This window comes from Hypanus sabinus, chromosome 10, assembly GCF_030144855.1.
Source record: "Hypanus sabinus isolate sHypSab1 chromosome 10, sHypSab1.hap1, whole genome shotgun sequence".
NCBI lineage: Eukaryota > Metazoa > Chordata > Chondrichthyes > Myliobatiformes > Dasyatidae > Hypanus > Hypanus sabinus.
This window is the reverse complement of record NC_082715.1, coordinates 103,774,854-103,792,993: the sequence shown is the minus strand read 5'-3', so window position 1 is coordinate 103,792,993 and position 18,140 is coordinate 103,774,854. Positions and strand designations below refer to the sequence as shown.

General features: G+C 41.7%; 2 protein-coding genes across 3 annotated transcripts in view; both read left to right on the top strand.

The window, feature by feature from the left end:
* Nucleotides 1-10,258, top strand: part of LOC132401342 (uncharacterized) — a 134,251-nt gene extending 123,993 nt beyond the window's left edge. The window contains exon 7 of the mRNA XM_059983471.1: nt 10,020-10,258. Coding sequence (XP_059839454.1) covers nt 10,020-10,258 — 239 coding nt within the window. The remainder of the gene's footprint in view (nt 1-10,019) is intronic.
* A 207-nt stretch (nt 10,259-10,465) lies between these two features.
* sgk1 (serum/glucocorticoid regulated kinase 1) lies at nt 10,466-16,966 on the top strand. Of its 2 annotated transcripts, none has more exons than XM_059982461.1 (13): nt 10,466-10,621; nt 12,359-12,437; nt 12,810-12,882; nt 12,984-13,033; nt 13,121-13,178; nt 13,297-13,380; nt 13,580-13,711; nt 13,991-14,103; nt 14,295-14,418; nt 15,005-15,100; nt 15,206-15,361; nt 15,691-15,780; nt 15,938-16,966. In XM_059982461.1, exons 1-13 carry the CDS (start codon nt 10,588-10,590, stop codon nt 16,103-16,105), a joined length of 1,257 nt encoding a protein of 418 aa, XP_059838444.1. In that variant the 5' UTR covers nt 10,466-10,587; the 3' UTR covers nt 16,106-16,966. The 2 variants fall into 2 exon arrangements, with proteins under 2 accessions (XP_059838444.1, XP_059838443.1); XM_059982460.1 differs by lacking the exon at nt 10,466-10,621 and adding an exon at nt 11,334-12,115.
* The last annotated feature ends 1,174 nt before the right edge of the window (nt 16,967-18,140 follow it).

Here is an 18,140-nt window from a genome sequence, read left to right as displayed (position 1 = left end):
CTCTGACCTGCTGTGTATTCTTTATTGCTTCAGCAACAGTGATGTCAGGTATGGAAGCACTCGTTTAGGACTTCTCTTTATTCAGAGTCTGGTGGATTGAAACAGAAGTGTGATAGTGTGGTTGTTGGTTACAGGTACCTGGCAGGACGGGGTATACTGCTGTGAACCTGAGGGTGGGGGGGGGGGGGCGGGGTTGCAGTTCAGAAGCATTGTTTCTATCCGGATGGTTGTATGGAATGACAAATGGAATGTATGTGGGGGATTGAGAAGCTACTACATGTGGGGAATGGGGCGACAATGAAATCATTAAAGCAAGGGGTATAGAGACTAGATCATGTGTTAACTTTCAGTGAGTTATCAAGGGACAACAAAGAGGAAGACATAGGAAAGTGGGACTATAATGTCTGGAGAAATTTACAATTGTGTTTTGAATGATTAAATTTCTCCATTACCTAATAAAATGGCCAATGAGTGTATGTTTGTTGTCTTCTGCTGCTGTAGCTCATCTACTTCAAGGTTCAACACGTTGTGCATTCAGAGATGCCCTTCTGCACACCACTGTTGTAACATATAGTCATTTGAGTTACTGTCGCCTTTCTGTCACCTTGAACTAGTCTGTCCTTTCTCCTCTGACCTCTCTCATTAACAAGGCATTCTTGCCCACAGAACTGCTGCTCACTGGATATTTTAACTGTTTACCATTCTTTATGAACTCCAGAGACTGTTGTGTGTGGAAAACCCAGGAGATTTATACTCAAAGCTCCCCATCCAGCACCAACAAACATTTCAAGGTCACATTTCTTCCCCATTCTGATGTTTGGTCTGAACAACTGAACCGCTTGACCATGTCTACATGCTTTCATAGATTGAGTTGCTCCCACATGATTGGCTGATTAGATGATTGCATTAATGAGCAGGTGTACAGGTGTACCTAATAAAGTTGTCACTGTGTGTATTGTGCAACAAAAAATGGTTTTGAGCTTTATTTTGAATATCTGGTTATTGTTTTGCAGAACATTGGTTAATTACTTCTAGCAAATCAAGGGATATCTTCTTATTTAGCTGATGGTTTTAACTAATTATCTTTTTTTTTTGGAGACTGAGAGTTCAGAACATACCAGCATGCTTTGTAATCTGCATACACGTCAGACAGTCTTTTTCCCACAACCAGCTGACTTGCTGGACTCTTTCTCACGGCATGTGAATACGTCACTTTCCCACACTTTACATATAGTTAGACTCTTTCCCACATCTCAAGCGCACACTGACACTCTCCCATATCATTAGGACATGTGGTCAATGGAATTATTTTTAATATGGAATAATTTAATATAAGATGATTGAAAACAATCTTATATATTGTTTACAAAATGTATCAAAACACTGTGAACTTTTCACACTGTTTACCTGATATTTAAAAAAAAAACTCAGGGTCAGATTTCAACAGAACTTTCTGAAAGTCATGGGTAGCGGCAATGAAGCAGGGCAGTCGACCAACATGCCAGTCATTCCTTTGCACAAGAGGTTTTGCAGATGTTGGAAATCCTGTGCAACTCACTCAAAACGCTGAAGGAACTCAGCAAGTCAGGCAATATCTATTGAGGGAAATAAACAGAAAACATTTTGGGTCAAGACTCTTCATCAGGACAGGTAATTCCATTGGCCTCTGCAGGTCATAACCCTAATCCCTGTTGCCACTCCTGACCACTACCTTTCCACAAATGTCTCTGACTGGAACTTACCTGAAAGCTTGTTGCCTCCCTGTTGACCTTCCCTGTTATCTCAAAACAAGTTTGGGACTGAGAATGGGAACAAGACAGAACAATGAGTTGGATCACAGTTTGCATTTTCATGCTAACTTTTCTACAACTTAAACGCTCAGTTAAAAAAGTCAACAATTGTGGTGCCAGATCATAAGACATGGAACTAAAATGGAAGAATCCTGTCTTTGGTACTGATGCATTTGTCACCAGAATGACCATTGGTTTTAGGCCATAAATGGCTTCAAATTCTCAGTCCTATCCCACCTCATCCAAAAAATCCCACTCTCCCCTCTAATCCCAAACTGGTCCCACTGTTTCCTCTAAATCTCCCAGCTAATTTAAAATGGATTCTCTCACAAATCCCTAAGCAATCCCATGTTCCCCTCACATATCCGAAATTGATCTCCCTGCTCCCACTAATCCTAAACTGTTTTCACTGCTCCCCTCTAATCCAGAATTTATATCTACACTCCTCACACTTTCATGAAGCTTCCCCCCAACTTCGACACCAGTCCTCACTCTCTCCATCCATTACACCTCCACACACATCCTAATTTCAAGCCCCCCCTCCCGGAATGGACACCAGTGATCCCCTCCATCTGCAAACACCCACCAACCTCTAGTGTCTTCCATCATCTGCTCCCCACTGAAAAACAATGATTCCTTAATCTATAGACCCTGTGATGATCTACAGTGACCCTCTTGATCTCTCCCCCATTGACTCTTGTGATTCCTTGTTCTATTCCCAATACTGATTGTGATTTCCCCCTCCATCTACCCCAACATCTCCAGTTTTGCCCTATATCAATCAGCCCTTGATCTAGTCTCCACTAATCCCTAGTGATCTATTCTCCAATGGACTCCTATGATCCACTCAATTTTTAGAGTCTTTTGCTAATCTCCGGTGATCCCTCTGATTAATTCCCCCACCTTTCTGGTGATGTCCTTCATCTATCCCCCACCACACTTGTTTCCAGGGCTTGCCATCATTACCCTGAGTTCAATTCTGACGCTGTTCTCCGGGAGCGTCTGTAAGTCCTCCCCATGGAATGCGTGGTTTTACCCATGTGTTCCTGTTTCCCCCCACGGTCCAAAGATGTACTGGGCATGTTAATTGGTCTTAGTAAGTTGTCCTGTGATTACATTAGAGTTAATGGGGATTGCTGGAGCAATGTGGATCAAAGACCCAGAAGGGCCGACCCCACCCTTTTTGGCTAAATAAAATAAATAATAATAAACCATTCTATGATCATTCTGCACCCCCAATAATCACCACCCTTCCAATCAATAACCACATCATTGTTACACCCCAATAATCACCAACCTTCCAATCAATAACCATATCATTGCTACACCCCAATAATCACCAACCTTCCAATCAATAACCACATCATTGCTACACCCCAATAATCACCACCCTTCCAATCAATAACCACATCATTGCTACACCCCAATAATCACCAACCTTCCAATCAATAACCACATCATTGCTACACCCCAATAATCACCAACCTTCCAATCAATAACCACATCATTGCTACACCCCAATAATCACCAACCTTCCAATCAATAACCACATCATTGCTACACCCCAATAATCACCAACCTTCCAATCAATAACCACATCATTGCTGCACCCCAATAATCACCACCCAATCAATAACCATATCATTGCTGCACCCCAATAATCACCACCCAATCAATAACCACATCATTGCTACACCCCAATAATCACCAACCTTCCAATCAATAACCACATCATTGCTACACCCCAATAATCACCAACCTTCCAATCAATAACCATATCATTGCTACACCCCAATAATCACCAACCTTCCAATCAATAACCACATCATTGCTACACCCCAATAATCACCAACCTTCCAATCAATAACCACATCATTGCTACACCCCAATAATCACCAACCTTCCAATCAATAACCACATCATTGCTACACCCCAATAATCACCACCCTTCCAATCAATAACCACATCATTGCTACACCCCAATAATCACCAACCTTCCAATCAATAACCACATCATTGCTACACCCCAATAATCACCAACCTTCCAATCAATAACCACATCATTGCTACACCCCAATAATCACCAACCTTCCAATCAATAACCACATCATTGCTACACCCCAATAATCACCAACCTTCCAATCAATAACCACATCATTGCTACACCCCAATAATCACCAACCTTCCAATCAATAACCACATCATTGCTACACCCCAATAATCACCAACCTTCCAATCAATAACCACATCATTGCTACACCCCAATAATCACCAACCTTCCAATCAATAACCACATCATTGCTACACCCCAATAATCACCAACCTTCCAATCAATAACCACATCATTGCTACACCCCAATAATCACCAACCTTCCAATCAATAACCACATCATTGCTACACCCCAATAATCACCAACCTTCCAATCAATAACCACATCATTGCTGCACCCCAATAATCACCACCCAATCAATAACCATATCATTGCTGCACCCCAATAATCACCACCCAATCAATAACCACATCATTGCTACACCCCAATAATCACCACCCTTCCGATCAATAACCATATCATTGCTACACCCCAATAATCACCAACCTTCCAATCAATAACCACATCATTGCTACACCCCAATAATCACCAACCTTCCGATCAATAACCATATCATTGCTACACCCTTCAATAATTGCTACCCTTCCAGTCATTAACCACATCATTGCTGCACCCCAATAATCACCACCCTTCCAGTCAATAACCACTTGTTAATAAATACAACTCAAGGTGTATTTTAGGTGGTAGAGCTTCTGAGCAAGCGCTGTAGCAGTGCGTGTGGGTTTCTCTATACAGAAAGCACTGCATTAGTGTACCCTGTTGTATCAACACTGGACAGGGTTATGAGCCTGCAGTCCCTCAAATTTTCTGTTCCCAGCTGGGTCTTTTGTTCAATAAGACCACAAGATATAGGAGCAAGATTAGGCCATTTGGCCCATTGAGTCTGCTCTGCCATTTCATCATGGTGGATCCAGTTCCCTCTCAGTCACTATTTCCATCCTTTCCTGTCCCAACTAATCAACAATCTATCAACCTCTGTCTTAAATACGCCCAACGACTTGGTCTCCACAGTCATATGTGGCAACAAATTCCACAAATTCACTACTCTCTGGCTAAAGAAATTTCTCCTCATCTCTATTCTAAAAGGACACCCCTCTATTCTGATGCTGTGTCCTCTGGTTTTAGACTCCCCCACCATAGGAAACATCCTCTCCACATCCACGCTATTGAGACTTTTCAACATTCGATAGGTTTCAATCAGATTCCCCCTTGTTATTCTGAATTCCAGTGAGTACAGGCCCAAAGGCATCAAGTGCTCCTCATGTAAGCTTTGCAATCCCAGAGTTATTTTTGTGACTCTCTTACGTACACTCTTCAATGTCAGAACATCCTTTCTTAAGTAAGGGGCCCAAAACTGCTGACAATACTCCAAGTGAGGCCTCACCAGTGCCTTATAAAGCCTCAACATTATACCCTTGCCTTTAAATACTAGCCCTCATATTCCCTTTCATATTGAAACAAAACGAGCACACCAGAGTCTCCCTGCTGCACACTTACACCACTCATCTGTTTGCAGCTGCAGTAGATAATGTAAACGCTTCAGTCTTGGGAGGTTCCTCAGAGAGAGCAGTTGATCATAGCTAATGTATTTCTAGAACACCAGTACACCACTAAACTTGTGCCCTGCTTGGATCTGACTGGCAATGTAATCTGTATTCAACTTGCCACTGAGTAAGTTAAATATAGACTCCACACTTGATCACTTCTCTGCATTTTCAGCTGTGCCTCAACCTGGAATGGTACACAATAGCATGAAAGGTGCATGCAATGTCCAGGATGTGCTGAGATATTTAAGGCCCAGGGGAGGCATTGCGCTTCCTGTGTAAGGGTGGGAAGGATGAGGAAGTTGTTGGAAGTCAGTTTATTGTTTGATAGTATTGTTAATGTGTTATAGACCTTATTTTTTAATTGGAAACATTTTTATATCGTTGAGGAACTGGCACAATGATTGCATTCCAAATAAAAATGTTTCAAAATACTGTAATACTCTTCTTTGTTAGAAATTTGACAGCATTTGGTATGTCACCAAAGACTTGTAAATTTCTATAGAAGTAGAGCAGAGAATATTCTGACCAGTTGCTATACAGCCTAGCATGGCTGCTCCAAAGCACAGGACTACAAGAGGCCTCAGTGGGTATAAACTCAGCCAGTTCCATTACAGGCACAACCCTCTCCACCATAGAGGACATCATCAAGAGGTGATGCCGCAAGAAGGCAACTACCATCACTAAGAACTCTCACCATCCAGGACATGCCCTCTTCTTGTTACTACCTTAGGAGCCTGAATAGCCACACTCAGCTTCTTCCCCTCCATCATCAGATTCTTGAACAGTCATTGAACCCATGAACACTACCTCATAATTTTAATTTTTTGAACATCACTTATTTATTTTGTAGTGCATAATAATTTTATGCTGCAAAACACAAGAGTCACCCCATATGGTGATAATAAACATAATTCTGATTCTGAATGTTATGGGAGGGAGCTGAAGTTGGAGAAAATGTTCAGGCATCCTTTAGTGGATAAGTATTAAAAACATGACTTTAAAGGGAATTATATGTTTTTAATTACATTAGGAGAAATCACTTAGAAACAGTTTAGATGGTCATGAGTTTTGATGTGGAAAATGAATGATTTGCCAATTTTAAGTAGAATAATAAATTCTGTTACTGTTTGGAAATTAATCTAAGGTTTCTAATTGGATCAACCTTTTGGTAGGAAAGCACTCAAAGAGAGGAGATTATTGAGCAAATATCATGAGTTGTTCTCAACGTTGTTCCACCTTGTATTCTCTGTGGGTATTTCAGTTTCATAAGTAGACAGCGAGTGTCACCAATTATCCAATGTCACCTCACATCAATGCCAAGCTGGTATCATTATGACACATTTAACATGTAAAATAAAAGACCAACAGCACAGACTCTGCTGCAAAAGATTAATAGATTCTGAGCTGTCATTTTAATTTTGGGTTTATGAATGACTTCAGTTTGCTCTTTCCTTTACTCCTGAAAGCCACCATTTGTGCAATGGTAACATAGAAAACCTATAGCACAATACAGGCCCTTCAGCTCACAAAGCTGTGCCAAACATGTCCTTACCTTAGAAATTACCTAGGGTAACTCATAGCCCTCGATTTTTCTAAGCTCCACGTACCTATCCAAGAGTCTCTTAAAAGACCGTATTGCATCCGCCTTCACTACGTCACCCACAGCTCATTCCACGCACTCACCACTCTCTGCATGAAAAACTTACCTCTGACACATGGTTACATGTGCAACAGCACAAATCTACTGCTGGATCTAACATCCCTCTTTACTTCCCCCTATAAAATGAGCTGCTTAGGTGTTCCTGTCCTGACTCCTCCAAGTCAGTGAGCGGTATGTCAGTAATAATCCATTCAAAGGTATCTAAAGTATTTACCACCTGCTTTCCAAACCAATCTTCAATCTTTTGAATTGAAAGATTTACTTTTGCAAACAAGAATACCCACAATGAACTCTACTCATGCCAACTCTCCATTGGATCTAGCAAAATAGGAGGAGGAGAGTTGGGGGATGGTGGTGTGTGGATGTAAAATGAAAGAGTGACCTATGGCCTGCCATTCCTCCAGCCTGGATAGTATGTGGCCCTCCTGTATGTAATCACTCCATCGTGGAGAGTAAATATCATAGAGAAGCACAGATAAAGGAAGGTTAGTGGGGTAGCAAGTCCAGAGATAGAACCACAGTGGTCCTAGGGAGTAGTTGCAGTGTGTGTCAGTCTGGACGTAGGTATCTGGGTGTTAGGAATGGTATTAGTACATTCAGATTAGTTTGTTGTCATAGAAACCAGGGTACAATGGAGTTCCTTACAGTGGAAACTGTGTAGATGGCAATTACAAATACAACAATAAAGATTAGCTTTATATGTCACATGTACATCAAAACATACAGTGAAGTGTGTCATTTGTGTAAATGAGCAACACATTCTGATGATGTGTTGGGTACATCATATCAGCACGCTTCCGGCATGCCAACAACTCAGCAACCCTAAACCTAACTGTACGCCTTTGGAAAGTGGGAGGAAACTGGAGCCCCTGGAGGAATCTCATGGAGTCTCAGAGAGAACATTCAAACTCGTTACAGACAGGGGTGGGTATTGACCCGCGATCAGTGATTGCTGGCGTTGTAAGGCGTTGTGCTGCCATGCCGCCCAAATACAGTGATATATTCAAAAAGAATAGAGTGATGGAAGGCCCAGTAGTTCAGATGAAGGAGTGTAAAGAGAATGCTTAAGTGACGTAACGCAAGAGGAAGAGTGAAGGGTTCACAGATGTGGGAGCACCACTGGGAAGGAGATGGTTAGTTCAGAAGTCTGATAGCAGTGGGAAGTTCTTGATTCTGCTTATCCAGACTTTTTGAGCTCCTGTACTTTCTCCAAGAAGGTGGAAAAGAGAAAAGAGGAAAAGTCAGTGGCAGGCGTCTTTGGTTACATCGTCAGCTTTCCTGATGCAACGTATTGTGACCATGCACAGGGCAGGCAGTATGTAATCAGCCTCTGATAGACTAGCAGCATTAGGTCAGAGAGCAAATGGATTAGCATCCTGATTCTCATTTACCTCTCAACCAGTATGGCTGAAAAATATCCCGCAGTCACAGCTCTTCTGCTGTTGGTGCTGTCTTATTTTGTGTTTGCCACATTTCAGTCAGAAGCTTTCAGTCCTGCTGAAGAAACCATCTAAATGAGATTACCTTTTACCTCCTTTCAGTTAAAATTGTTTGAATATAATGAGCCACATATGTTTTGTAACATAGTTTAAAACAAAATATCAATGTAATGTAAGCCATGGTATTGGTAATTGATAATTGCTTTATTATTGTCATATCTATCGAGGTACAGTGAGAGACTTTGTTTTGCAAACCATCTGTACAGATAATTTCATTACAACAATGTATTGAAGTAGTAGAATGGAAACCCCAAATGCAGAATAGAGTGTTATAATTACAGAGGAAGTGCAGTGCAGGTAGACAATAAAGTGCAAGATCTAATGAGGTAGATCATGAGGTCAAGAGTCCATCTTATCATACTGGGGAACCATTCACTCATCTTCTAACAGCAGGGCAGAAGCCGGTCTCGAACCTGGTGGTGGGTGCTTTCAGGCTTTCCTTTCTTCTGTCTGAGGGGACAGGGGAGAAAACAAAATGCCCATGGTCTTTGATTATATTGGCTGCTTTACCAAGACAGTGAAACATGCAAACAGAATCCAGAGAGGAGAGGCTGGTTTTTGCTATAGACACATATTTGCTTTGTTTCATTTAATTCACTGTCTTCCATCACCAAAGGACTTCATCTGTTCACAGTAAACTCCACTACCTATGGAATAAAGTGGCCTCTATAATTGTAATAAATTATACAAGTAAGAGGATCTTGGGAGAAAGGATGACAAGCTACCAAAACTTTTAGTTTATTAAATCAACTCTGCTCAGGTGACACATCTCTAATGGGAATTCAATCTGTTAAAGTGCGATTGAAAAAAAATTACATTTGTTGGCAAGATTGCTAAAAGTATCCAATGGACAATAGCACAACACGTTCTACAGTCTTGGAGAATCCACTTTTCTAGTATCACATTTATTGCATAAATACATCTTCAAGCATTTAGAAATTTAATATCTCATATTCAAGATTCTGTGTTGATGCTAAAGTGGGAATACTCATCAGAATGTTAAAAGCACCTCTTAAAAGTCCATTCTCCACTCCCCATCATTGAATTAAATATGGCACGGGAGGAATGCTAAACCCAGAAAAGTGGAAGGCATGGAATAGCTGCGACCTACTCCGCCTCAACGATTCACCAAATCGAGTTCAAAATAAGATGAAACGTTTATGTTAAGGTCTTATTCCATGCTGGAGTAAGGGTAAATGATGGTTCGTTGGAGAAAAATGTTGCCCGTATTCCCATTTCTGTATTTTTACTCAGAAACTATTTCCACGACATTCCTTGGTCTTGGCGGCCTAATCTATGTCTTATTCAGAAGAGGGGTGATTGACTGCTCTAGCACAGAGAACTATGTGTGTGTATACGTAGCATTTAATTATAGAAAATTCCATATGGGTTTGCATTAAAAATGTGGTAAGGCAGAGCGGATAAGATGCTGCACTGTGAACTTCGCTCAGCTCCCGGCCGACCGTCTTCCTCGGAGGAAGCCTGTGGTGGAAGCCAGGAATTAGCAGGGGACGCCTCCTCCGCCCTGGAGCTATCCGGTCCCTTGCAAGCAGTCTCAACAAGTCCCTTCCACGCAATTACTTCGGTGCCTGAAGTCCCGGAACAGGACAGAGCCCAGGCGCCACCAGAACTTCTCGTCGCTGACTGGTGACGCTGAAACGCACCTCGGCCATCGTTAATACACTCTTCTCCCTCTAAATTAGAGTAATTGTGGCCAACTGGCACTTCGAAAATGTAGAAAATGTGATTGACATGTCGAGGTCAAGTACATGTATTGCAGGAGTGTCGCTTTTAACTGTGACAAAGCAAACATTCGTTGTGGAATTTATAGGCGACGCACAGTGATAAGTTATCTATATCCATTAAAATTTAATTAAAGGCACTTAGACTATATATTGAAGAACACTCCGCCCTCGGGTTCTCCGTCAGTTCTTAGTGGATCAGGTAAGGGCTGAGGGCTGTCCACGAGTGGAGACCAACATGAAAAATTTGACAGAAAAGACTTCATTCACAGGTTAGATATCTTTCGCTGCTGGGGGTGCATTGACTTGTAACTTTGCTGTTAACGTGAGAGGCGACCCTGGCAATTGGTGAAGGAGATGGGTTCGCTGAGCCCTGCCTCCGAATGGCCGGTGTTCTCCGGTCTGATCTCCGTTTATGGATTACCGGCACAGACCTGCTTGTAACTCGGCCGGATTCTGGCAGCCAGTGACATCTATTCAAGGGTCCGGAATGTCAATAGTCGTAGTAAATGTTGTAGAAGGAAATTGAATTTTTAAGGTGCATTGATTTTGTGTGTGTGTGTGTGTGTGAGAGAGAGAGAGGGAGAGGGAGAGAGAGAGAGATGCAAATTGTTCATATACTGAATTGTTGGCTTCTTCATCTTTACTCTACCTAATAAGCTAATGTACATCTCATTTAAGAGATGTATATTCGCTTCGTTACCAACATTCGAAAAGAATGGAGAATGGGAATTTCCTAACTCCCTGTTAGTGAAGCATTGAGTTAAGATCATCATCTTTCTATCACTGGTATACCTGCGACGGTGCTAAATGTACAGATTATTCCGGGGGTGAATTTATTCTGATACCTATCGCTACTCAGACACATCTCCGGACTGCGAGAGTGCAAGCAGTATTGTATACACGAAGGTCGAGCCTTCTTGCAGTGGGACTGGCATTGAAGCCCCCCCCCCCCCCCGATCCGGGGCCAGCGCGGTCGGAAAATGATAATCTGAACCTGCAGACTGATTCGAACTCGGTCGGAGAGGTCGTGGGAGGAGACGTGTGGTTATAATTAGGCATACTTTTTTGCTTGATTTAGGAAAATCACTCCAATTTGTGATGAGACATCTTTCCCTCTTGCGAAATAACATTCTTCCATCGTTACTGCCCGTGCAATGACGCATCTTGCCAAGTTTATGCTTAAATCTGCTGAAAGTGAAATGCCTAAATGATGTTTCCAGAATTTGTTTCTCTAAGGAACGGTGCCAGTGAACAATTGGCACAAATACGCGTTTGTCCTCATTTTCCAAATCTGCTCGGGCACTTCTCACCAGAGGTCTGTGTGTTGTGTTTGCACGGAGGTGCGGGGAGGTGCTTCTGGGAGCCGGTCACGGATCGATGATTTGCATCTGCTGGCGGCTGTTTGAATTGTGACGCCGAGTTCAGGGAGGAAGCGGAGGGCGAGAGTTATTGACAGGTTGAGTCAGAGCGGCCGGGACCGCCTAGTACTGTTACATTGCTCACATACCAACGCCCCCAACCAACTCTCCTGCCGGCATATATATACACGTGTGTCTTCTAGAAAGCTCAGTCAGTCGCCAATTTCTCTCTCTCACAAATGCATACACTGTGAAAGGATCGTACAAAGACAGTGCAGAGAAACCAAACCCAGTCCTCCAATCCCAAATAAAGTGGTAATCTTTTAGCCATGACTGTTAAATCCAACTCCTCGGCATCTCTTCTGACGTACTCCAAAATGAGAGGGATGGTCGCGATTATTACCGGTAATGTTGGCTTTCAAACCACCAGTTTACTGGCTCTTTTATGTATAATATCATTTTAAAAAATGAAGTTGAAGTGTGTTTAAGATTACCAGGGCGAGTTTCTAAATTCACTCTGTAGACAGCAAATTTAATTACCATTTAATCTCAAAAGGAAACTGCAGAAAGTTAGACTTCTGCTCATTTTTGTAACTTTCAAAATGAATCCTGTTCCTGTTAGTCTAAGTATTTTGATTTTAATTGCAGCTTTCATGAAGCAGAAGCGAATGGGACTGAACGATCTCATCCAGAAGCTCGCTGCCTCTCAGTCCTACACTTGTAAACAGTAAGTAACTTTCGCCTTCCTTTCACTGACACCTCGTTGGAAGGATGTCGGGTACTATGTGCGCTAACGGGGAGCTTATCTGAGGTGTTTGTAATGGCAATGGTGGCGGTTGCAGTGAGGATATGTTTGGCCCGGGTTCGGTCAAACCCGTTCCCCAGTTAGATCTCCGCACCTGGGCTTCGGACAATAGCGCGCCTGTCTTGCACCGAGACATCTCCGGCTAATGTCCCCGGGTTGAAACAAGGCTTTGTTCTCACTGAAATCCCAGACACTGATTTGCTCAAGAGCTTGGCGTTTGCGGGCAGGTTCTGAAAACGGCTGGCGGCCTCGGGGCCAGTTCCTAACGATTTGATAAATTGTGTCTTTGAGCAGCTCGGAAGTCCCAGCCATGTTGCACGCTAGTCCGAAGGAAGCTGAAACGAATGTAACCAGACCGCCTCCTCCGGTGAGTGTAACCGATAGCAATGAGCTCGATTTGTATTTGTCATTTGTGGCTTGTCCTTCCAGCAATGTTTAACTTTTCGCGTGATCTGATTTCTCCCATAGCCCAGCCCAAGTACAGCGCGGATCAACCTGGGGCCCTCCTCTAACCCTCAGTAAGTATCAGTGTATTTAATCATTCATCTCTGCTGTTTGCCGTGGAACTTTCGCCTTTCCTGACGATTTATTTTCCTGCCCCGCAGAGCCAAACCAAGTGACTTCAACTTTCTCAAAGTCATCGGCAAAGGAAGCTTCGGAAAGGTTTGTATCCCGCCTTTCTGCTCTAAAATCAGATTACAGACATTAAAACTTCCTTTGAAAAAAATCTCTTTGGAAATCGTGGAAAAAAATCTCAAGCTCTGGTTCTCCCCTTCCACAGGTCCTGCTGGCCAAACACAAATCTGACGACCAGTTTTACGCAGTGAAAGTCTTGCAGAAAAAGGCCATCCTGAAGAAGAAGGAGGTAATGGCGCTGCTTCTCATTGGGCCTACTGTTACGCTTGCTGCAGAGCGGGTCTTCAAAGAGGACATGGTGGAGGGGAGATGATGCACAAAATTGGGCGCACAATTCCCGCTTCGCTGGACAAGAGGGAATGTTTATGCCCATTGATTCTTTTGAGATTGGCACTCACATTTCTTTTTGTGGTGGTGGTCTATTTCAGGAAAAGCACATCATGTCTGAGCGCAATGTGCTGCTGAAGAATGTGAAACACCCTTTCTTGGTCGGACTCCACTACTCCTTTCAGACAGCTGATAAGCTCTACTTTGTCCTGGACTACATCAACGGAGGCGAGGTAAGCGGCAAGGCAGAATTTCCTGTTTCAAGTACTAGCCATCTCCACCTCCAAGGTAGAGCAAGGGGAGGGTGGGAGATTTATAATGGGATTGGAAGGACAGACTGAGGGACTAGTAACTCCAATTACATGAATTAGGCCTTTCGGCCCTTCAAGTCTGCTCTGTCATTTCACCTATTGGCTGAGAAATGTAAAATTAGTAGATGGGCAGGGTGTGCAATAACACTTACTGGAAGAGCGGCTGGATTGTATTTTCATCCACGTTCTTTCTTTTTGCAGTTGTTTTATCACCTGCAACGTGAACGCTGCTTCCTGGAGCCACGAGCCAGATTTTACGCTGCTGAGATTGCCAGTGCTCTGGGGTACCTCCACTCCCTCAACATTGTTTACAGGTTGGTAAAGACTTGCATTAGGATAGCTGGCCTGCTAGTTTAATCTTGAGATGGAGCATCATTTAACCCGCAGAGCTTTGCTCCATATTTTAAACAAAGATGTTATTCTAGTCACTAAACTACAGGATCTTTTATGGGATGTTGATCTGAATGAATTGTAAGCAACTCTTTTTCTTGTTTTTACCTTGTAGAGATTTGAAGCCTGAGAATATTTTACTTGACCGCCAGGGCCATATTGTGTTAACTGACTTCGGACTATGCAAAGAGAACATTGAATCAAATGACACAACGTGCACTTTCTGTGGCACCCCTGAGGTAAGTGTAACATAAGGCATTTTTTTTATAGATACTCTTCATACTCTTTGCTATCCCAACTCTTGTTTAGATATAACCAGTTTCCAGGGCTGCCCGTCAGCATTGCTGTCTCGGGGAGGGGAGAAGGGTGCCAAGAGATGAATGAGATGACATTGGTGTCAATGGGGTCAGAGAGGTGCAAGTTTAACCCTTCCTCAAGCTGCAGTATTGCTGTTTTCCAGTTGCATTCAACATCAGTGCTCAGCCAGCCTTCGTTTATAATGTGGTTTTCCTACTGCTGCCAAATGCAGATCTTCCCCAGTTGCCAGGAAAGATCTGATCCAGCCTTAGCAGCTGTGTGCACACAGTCTCAAACACTCACTCACACACACAACTGTATTTGTTTCTGTTGGTATCATGTAGCAGAGGACAGATAGAATTAGGAAGAAATACAGAATTAGTTCTTCTAAAGAGATAACATTTAAACAGATTATGAAACTATCAAATAATTAGAGAAGATTCCTCAGTCTTTACAGTATTAGATGTGTTTGCTCCTCATTATGAAAACAAATAATTTCAAATTACTTTTTCCTTTATTATCTGACAGTACCTGGCTCCTGAAGTTTTACACAAGCAGCCCTATGACAGAACAGTTGACTGGTGGTGCTTGGGCGCAGTTCTCTATGAGATGTTATATGGATTGGTAAGTTCCATAAAAGCAATATTAACCAAAAATAATGATGATCCTTTCATTTAACCATTTTGGATAATTGTAAATAAATAATTTTTGCCTTGTGTTTTGATGCAGCCTCCATTCTACAGCAGGAACACGGCGGAAATGTATGACAATATTCTGAACAAACCACTACTGTTGAAACCAAACATCTCCAATGCTGCCAGGGACTTGCTGGAGGGTTTGCTGCAAAAGGACAGAACAAAGCGGATGGGTGCAAAGGAGGACTTTGTAAGTAAATGGTTATTGCTTTTGATCAAATTGTTTTCCTATTGGCTTTTGGAACTATGGGGAGGCTCTTCGTTGACATTAATAAGGTTATTTGTGGAGAGCTTATTTTATATTGAGGCTCTTATTCCCTTTATTCTAATCATGCCTGTCCTAAATCATAGCAAATTAAACTAGAAAATTTCATTAAAACTTTTCAATTAGCAGCATATTTTAAACATGACCATTTGTGCTCCTGCATTTTAAAAACCTTGCCACAGAACTAAATAACTTGTCAAATTAAACTTCCATTGAAGGTCCATTTGCTTGACTGTATTCTGCTTTTTCAACAGTTGGATATTAAGGCACACATCTTCTTTTCTCCAATAAACTGGACTGACTTAAATGCCAAGAAATTGATGCCTCCATTTAACCCAAATGTGGTAAGTTGCTAGATGCTCACTGAATAGCTTCACAGTAATAGTTCTGTGTGATTTACACAAATCTGTACATATTTGTAACTTTCATTTTAAATTGGGGAACCACTTCAAGAATAACTTCTAGGATTGTAATTCTTTTTATTGTTAATTATAATTCCAGAGTGGACCTTCTGACCTGCAGCACTTTGACCCGGAGTTCACTGAGGAGCCAGTTCCGAACTCAATTGGCCAGTCTCCTGATGCTGCCCTGATAACTGCCAGCGTGAAGGAAGCATCGGAAGCTTTTCTTGGATTTTCCTATGCTCCACCCATGGACTCCTTCCTGTAGTGACTTGTCTGATGGTGGTTTACGTCAGCTGAGATCTTGTTTGGATTTACCAAGAAATGAGACTTAATTGGAAGGAAAATTATATATCTCATTGGCAGCTGCCTGGCCTTCACTTCCATTTCGGAGATGGTGCTGAAGTCTTCAAGGAATACTTGCTACTCAGTGTGTCTGGGAGAAAGTTGTGGCAGTACTGTGTTGCTGCACACGGGAAGAAAGTTCATCAATCAAAGGGGCAGAATAAGAACTTGCTGTCATCCCATTATTTCAAGAATTTTTATTTCAACCTGACTTGAATAAGGATGATGGTTGTCTGAAGACTGTTGCTTCAGCTATATGTGCCTTTCGCAGTAAGCAAGGTTGTAGGAATTGGAGTGTCACGTTCAACTGCTGTGCCACAACAAGTGGACAGGTGAACACTGGTGAAAGTATGGTTTTGTAACAGCCATTGAACCTAATACTTGTTCTTTGATTGAAAATTTGGCTTCAGTAATTTTGATTGACACAGCAAGGACGAGGAAGATGAGATGAACTGTAGATAATAACCCTCTAATTTAATTTCCTTCCCCGTCCAAAATACACACAGACAAAAAACACATGTACAAGCACACAAGGACATGCATGAACATACACATATGCTCATATGAACATGTATGCAGACGTGTGTGAGCACACAGGCACATATATGCATACAAGTACAAACATGCACACACATACAGAATCTGAAATGGTTCACTACAATAAGCTTGAATCATTGCTGCTATAGATAGAATTGTAAATTTTGTTTCTAGGACCAAAATGCCCTAAATACGGAGTCTTGTCTTATAATTTCCAACTAGCTTATATGTGCTAGAAATCCCAGATGTGCATAAATTAATTGTTTGTCTCCATTGCATTCCAGATTTTAATGGTTGTCTCATTTCAGCTGTGCATATGTAAAGAAATCAGTATGATGTGATCTGTTGCTGCACTAGTTTTAATGTGTATATTTAAGATATTATCAATAATGTAAATGGTTTTACTGTATAATAGATTATAATTTTAATTTGTTTTGAAATGTATACATTCCTGAACTAAGGATGGGTTTGCAATAAATGTAAAACTATTTAAAATAAGTTGTTCCCCAGTTTTATAGTGAAGTATACATGATTTATCACTGTTTCAGCACACTTCTCATCAACAAGATAACAAGTTGGCTAGATCCATTCACAATCAACAAATTCACACATTCTCATGGTAACTGAATAGATTTAAGTCATTTATCTGCTTTTCCTGCATCAGAAGGCCACTATGTTTTTGCCTTCCACCAATGGGTTATTAATTAAGGCAAGAGTTTTGGATGTGGGACAGATTGCACATTCTGAAGCATAGATGATTTAGAGAAATATTATATCACTCACCTTTAGGGGAGAAAACTAAATATAGAGTTTTAAGGATATATGAAGAGGTCTGATGAGGGAATTCCAGTACTAAGGTGAGTGATGATAGTGCAAAAGGGGTACAAATAATGAATCAGAGGTGCAAGTTTAAAAAAATAAAAGTTACAATGAAGAGCACAGAACTATTAGATTGTTAGAAAGCAAGCTCTGTGGTTCACTACCGGTTTTTTGGGGGGAAACTCTGCTCTCTTGTGTGTTCTGGCCTACTTGTGATTCCAGACACACTGGTGTGATTGATCCTGTATTGGCAAAGACATTTAGGGAAGGATGAAGCTGTTAGCCTATCCATCAGCACCCAAATCTCAGTAAATGTATAATTAAATAATTACTCCAAAATTGAACCTACTCTGTGTTCAAAGGTTGTGAAGATAAAATAATCGTCTTCAATAAGTGAAGGAACAAAGTTTTCCCCTCCCCCACCCCAATAAAGTTAAAGCAGGGAAAAAGGCAGAGATAACAGGACATTAAGAAATTCACAAGTTTTGGTCATATTTCACTATTTAATTTCCAAGTTGCAAGAATCCGTACTGCCACATCACCCCTCTGAAGATAGGTTCTGATCTGGCCAACACTTAATAGCCTCAGGGATGTTGAGCTAT

Excerpts from the sequence above, each read along its gene's own strand:
- sgk1 (XM_059982460.1), top strand. The coding sequence starts at position 12,040 with ATGACTGTTAAATCCAACTCCTCGGCATCTCTTCTGACGTACTCCAAA. Across the intron at positions 13,381-13,579 it reads CCATCCTGAAGAAGAAGGAG|GAAAAGCACATCATGTCTGA; the intron begins GTAATGGCGCTG and ends GGTCTATTTCAG. Across the intron at positions 15,362-15,690 it reads TGGGTGCAAAGGAGGACTTT|TTGGATATTAAGGCACACAT; the intron begins GTAAGTAAATGG and ends CTTTTTCAACAG.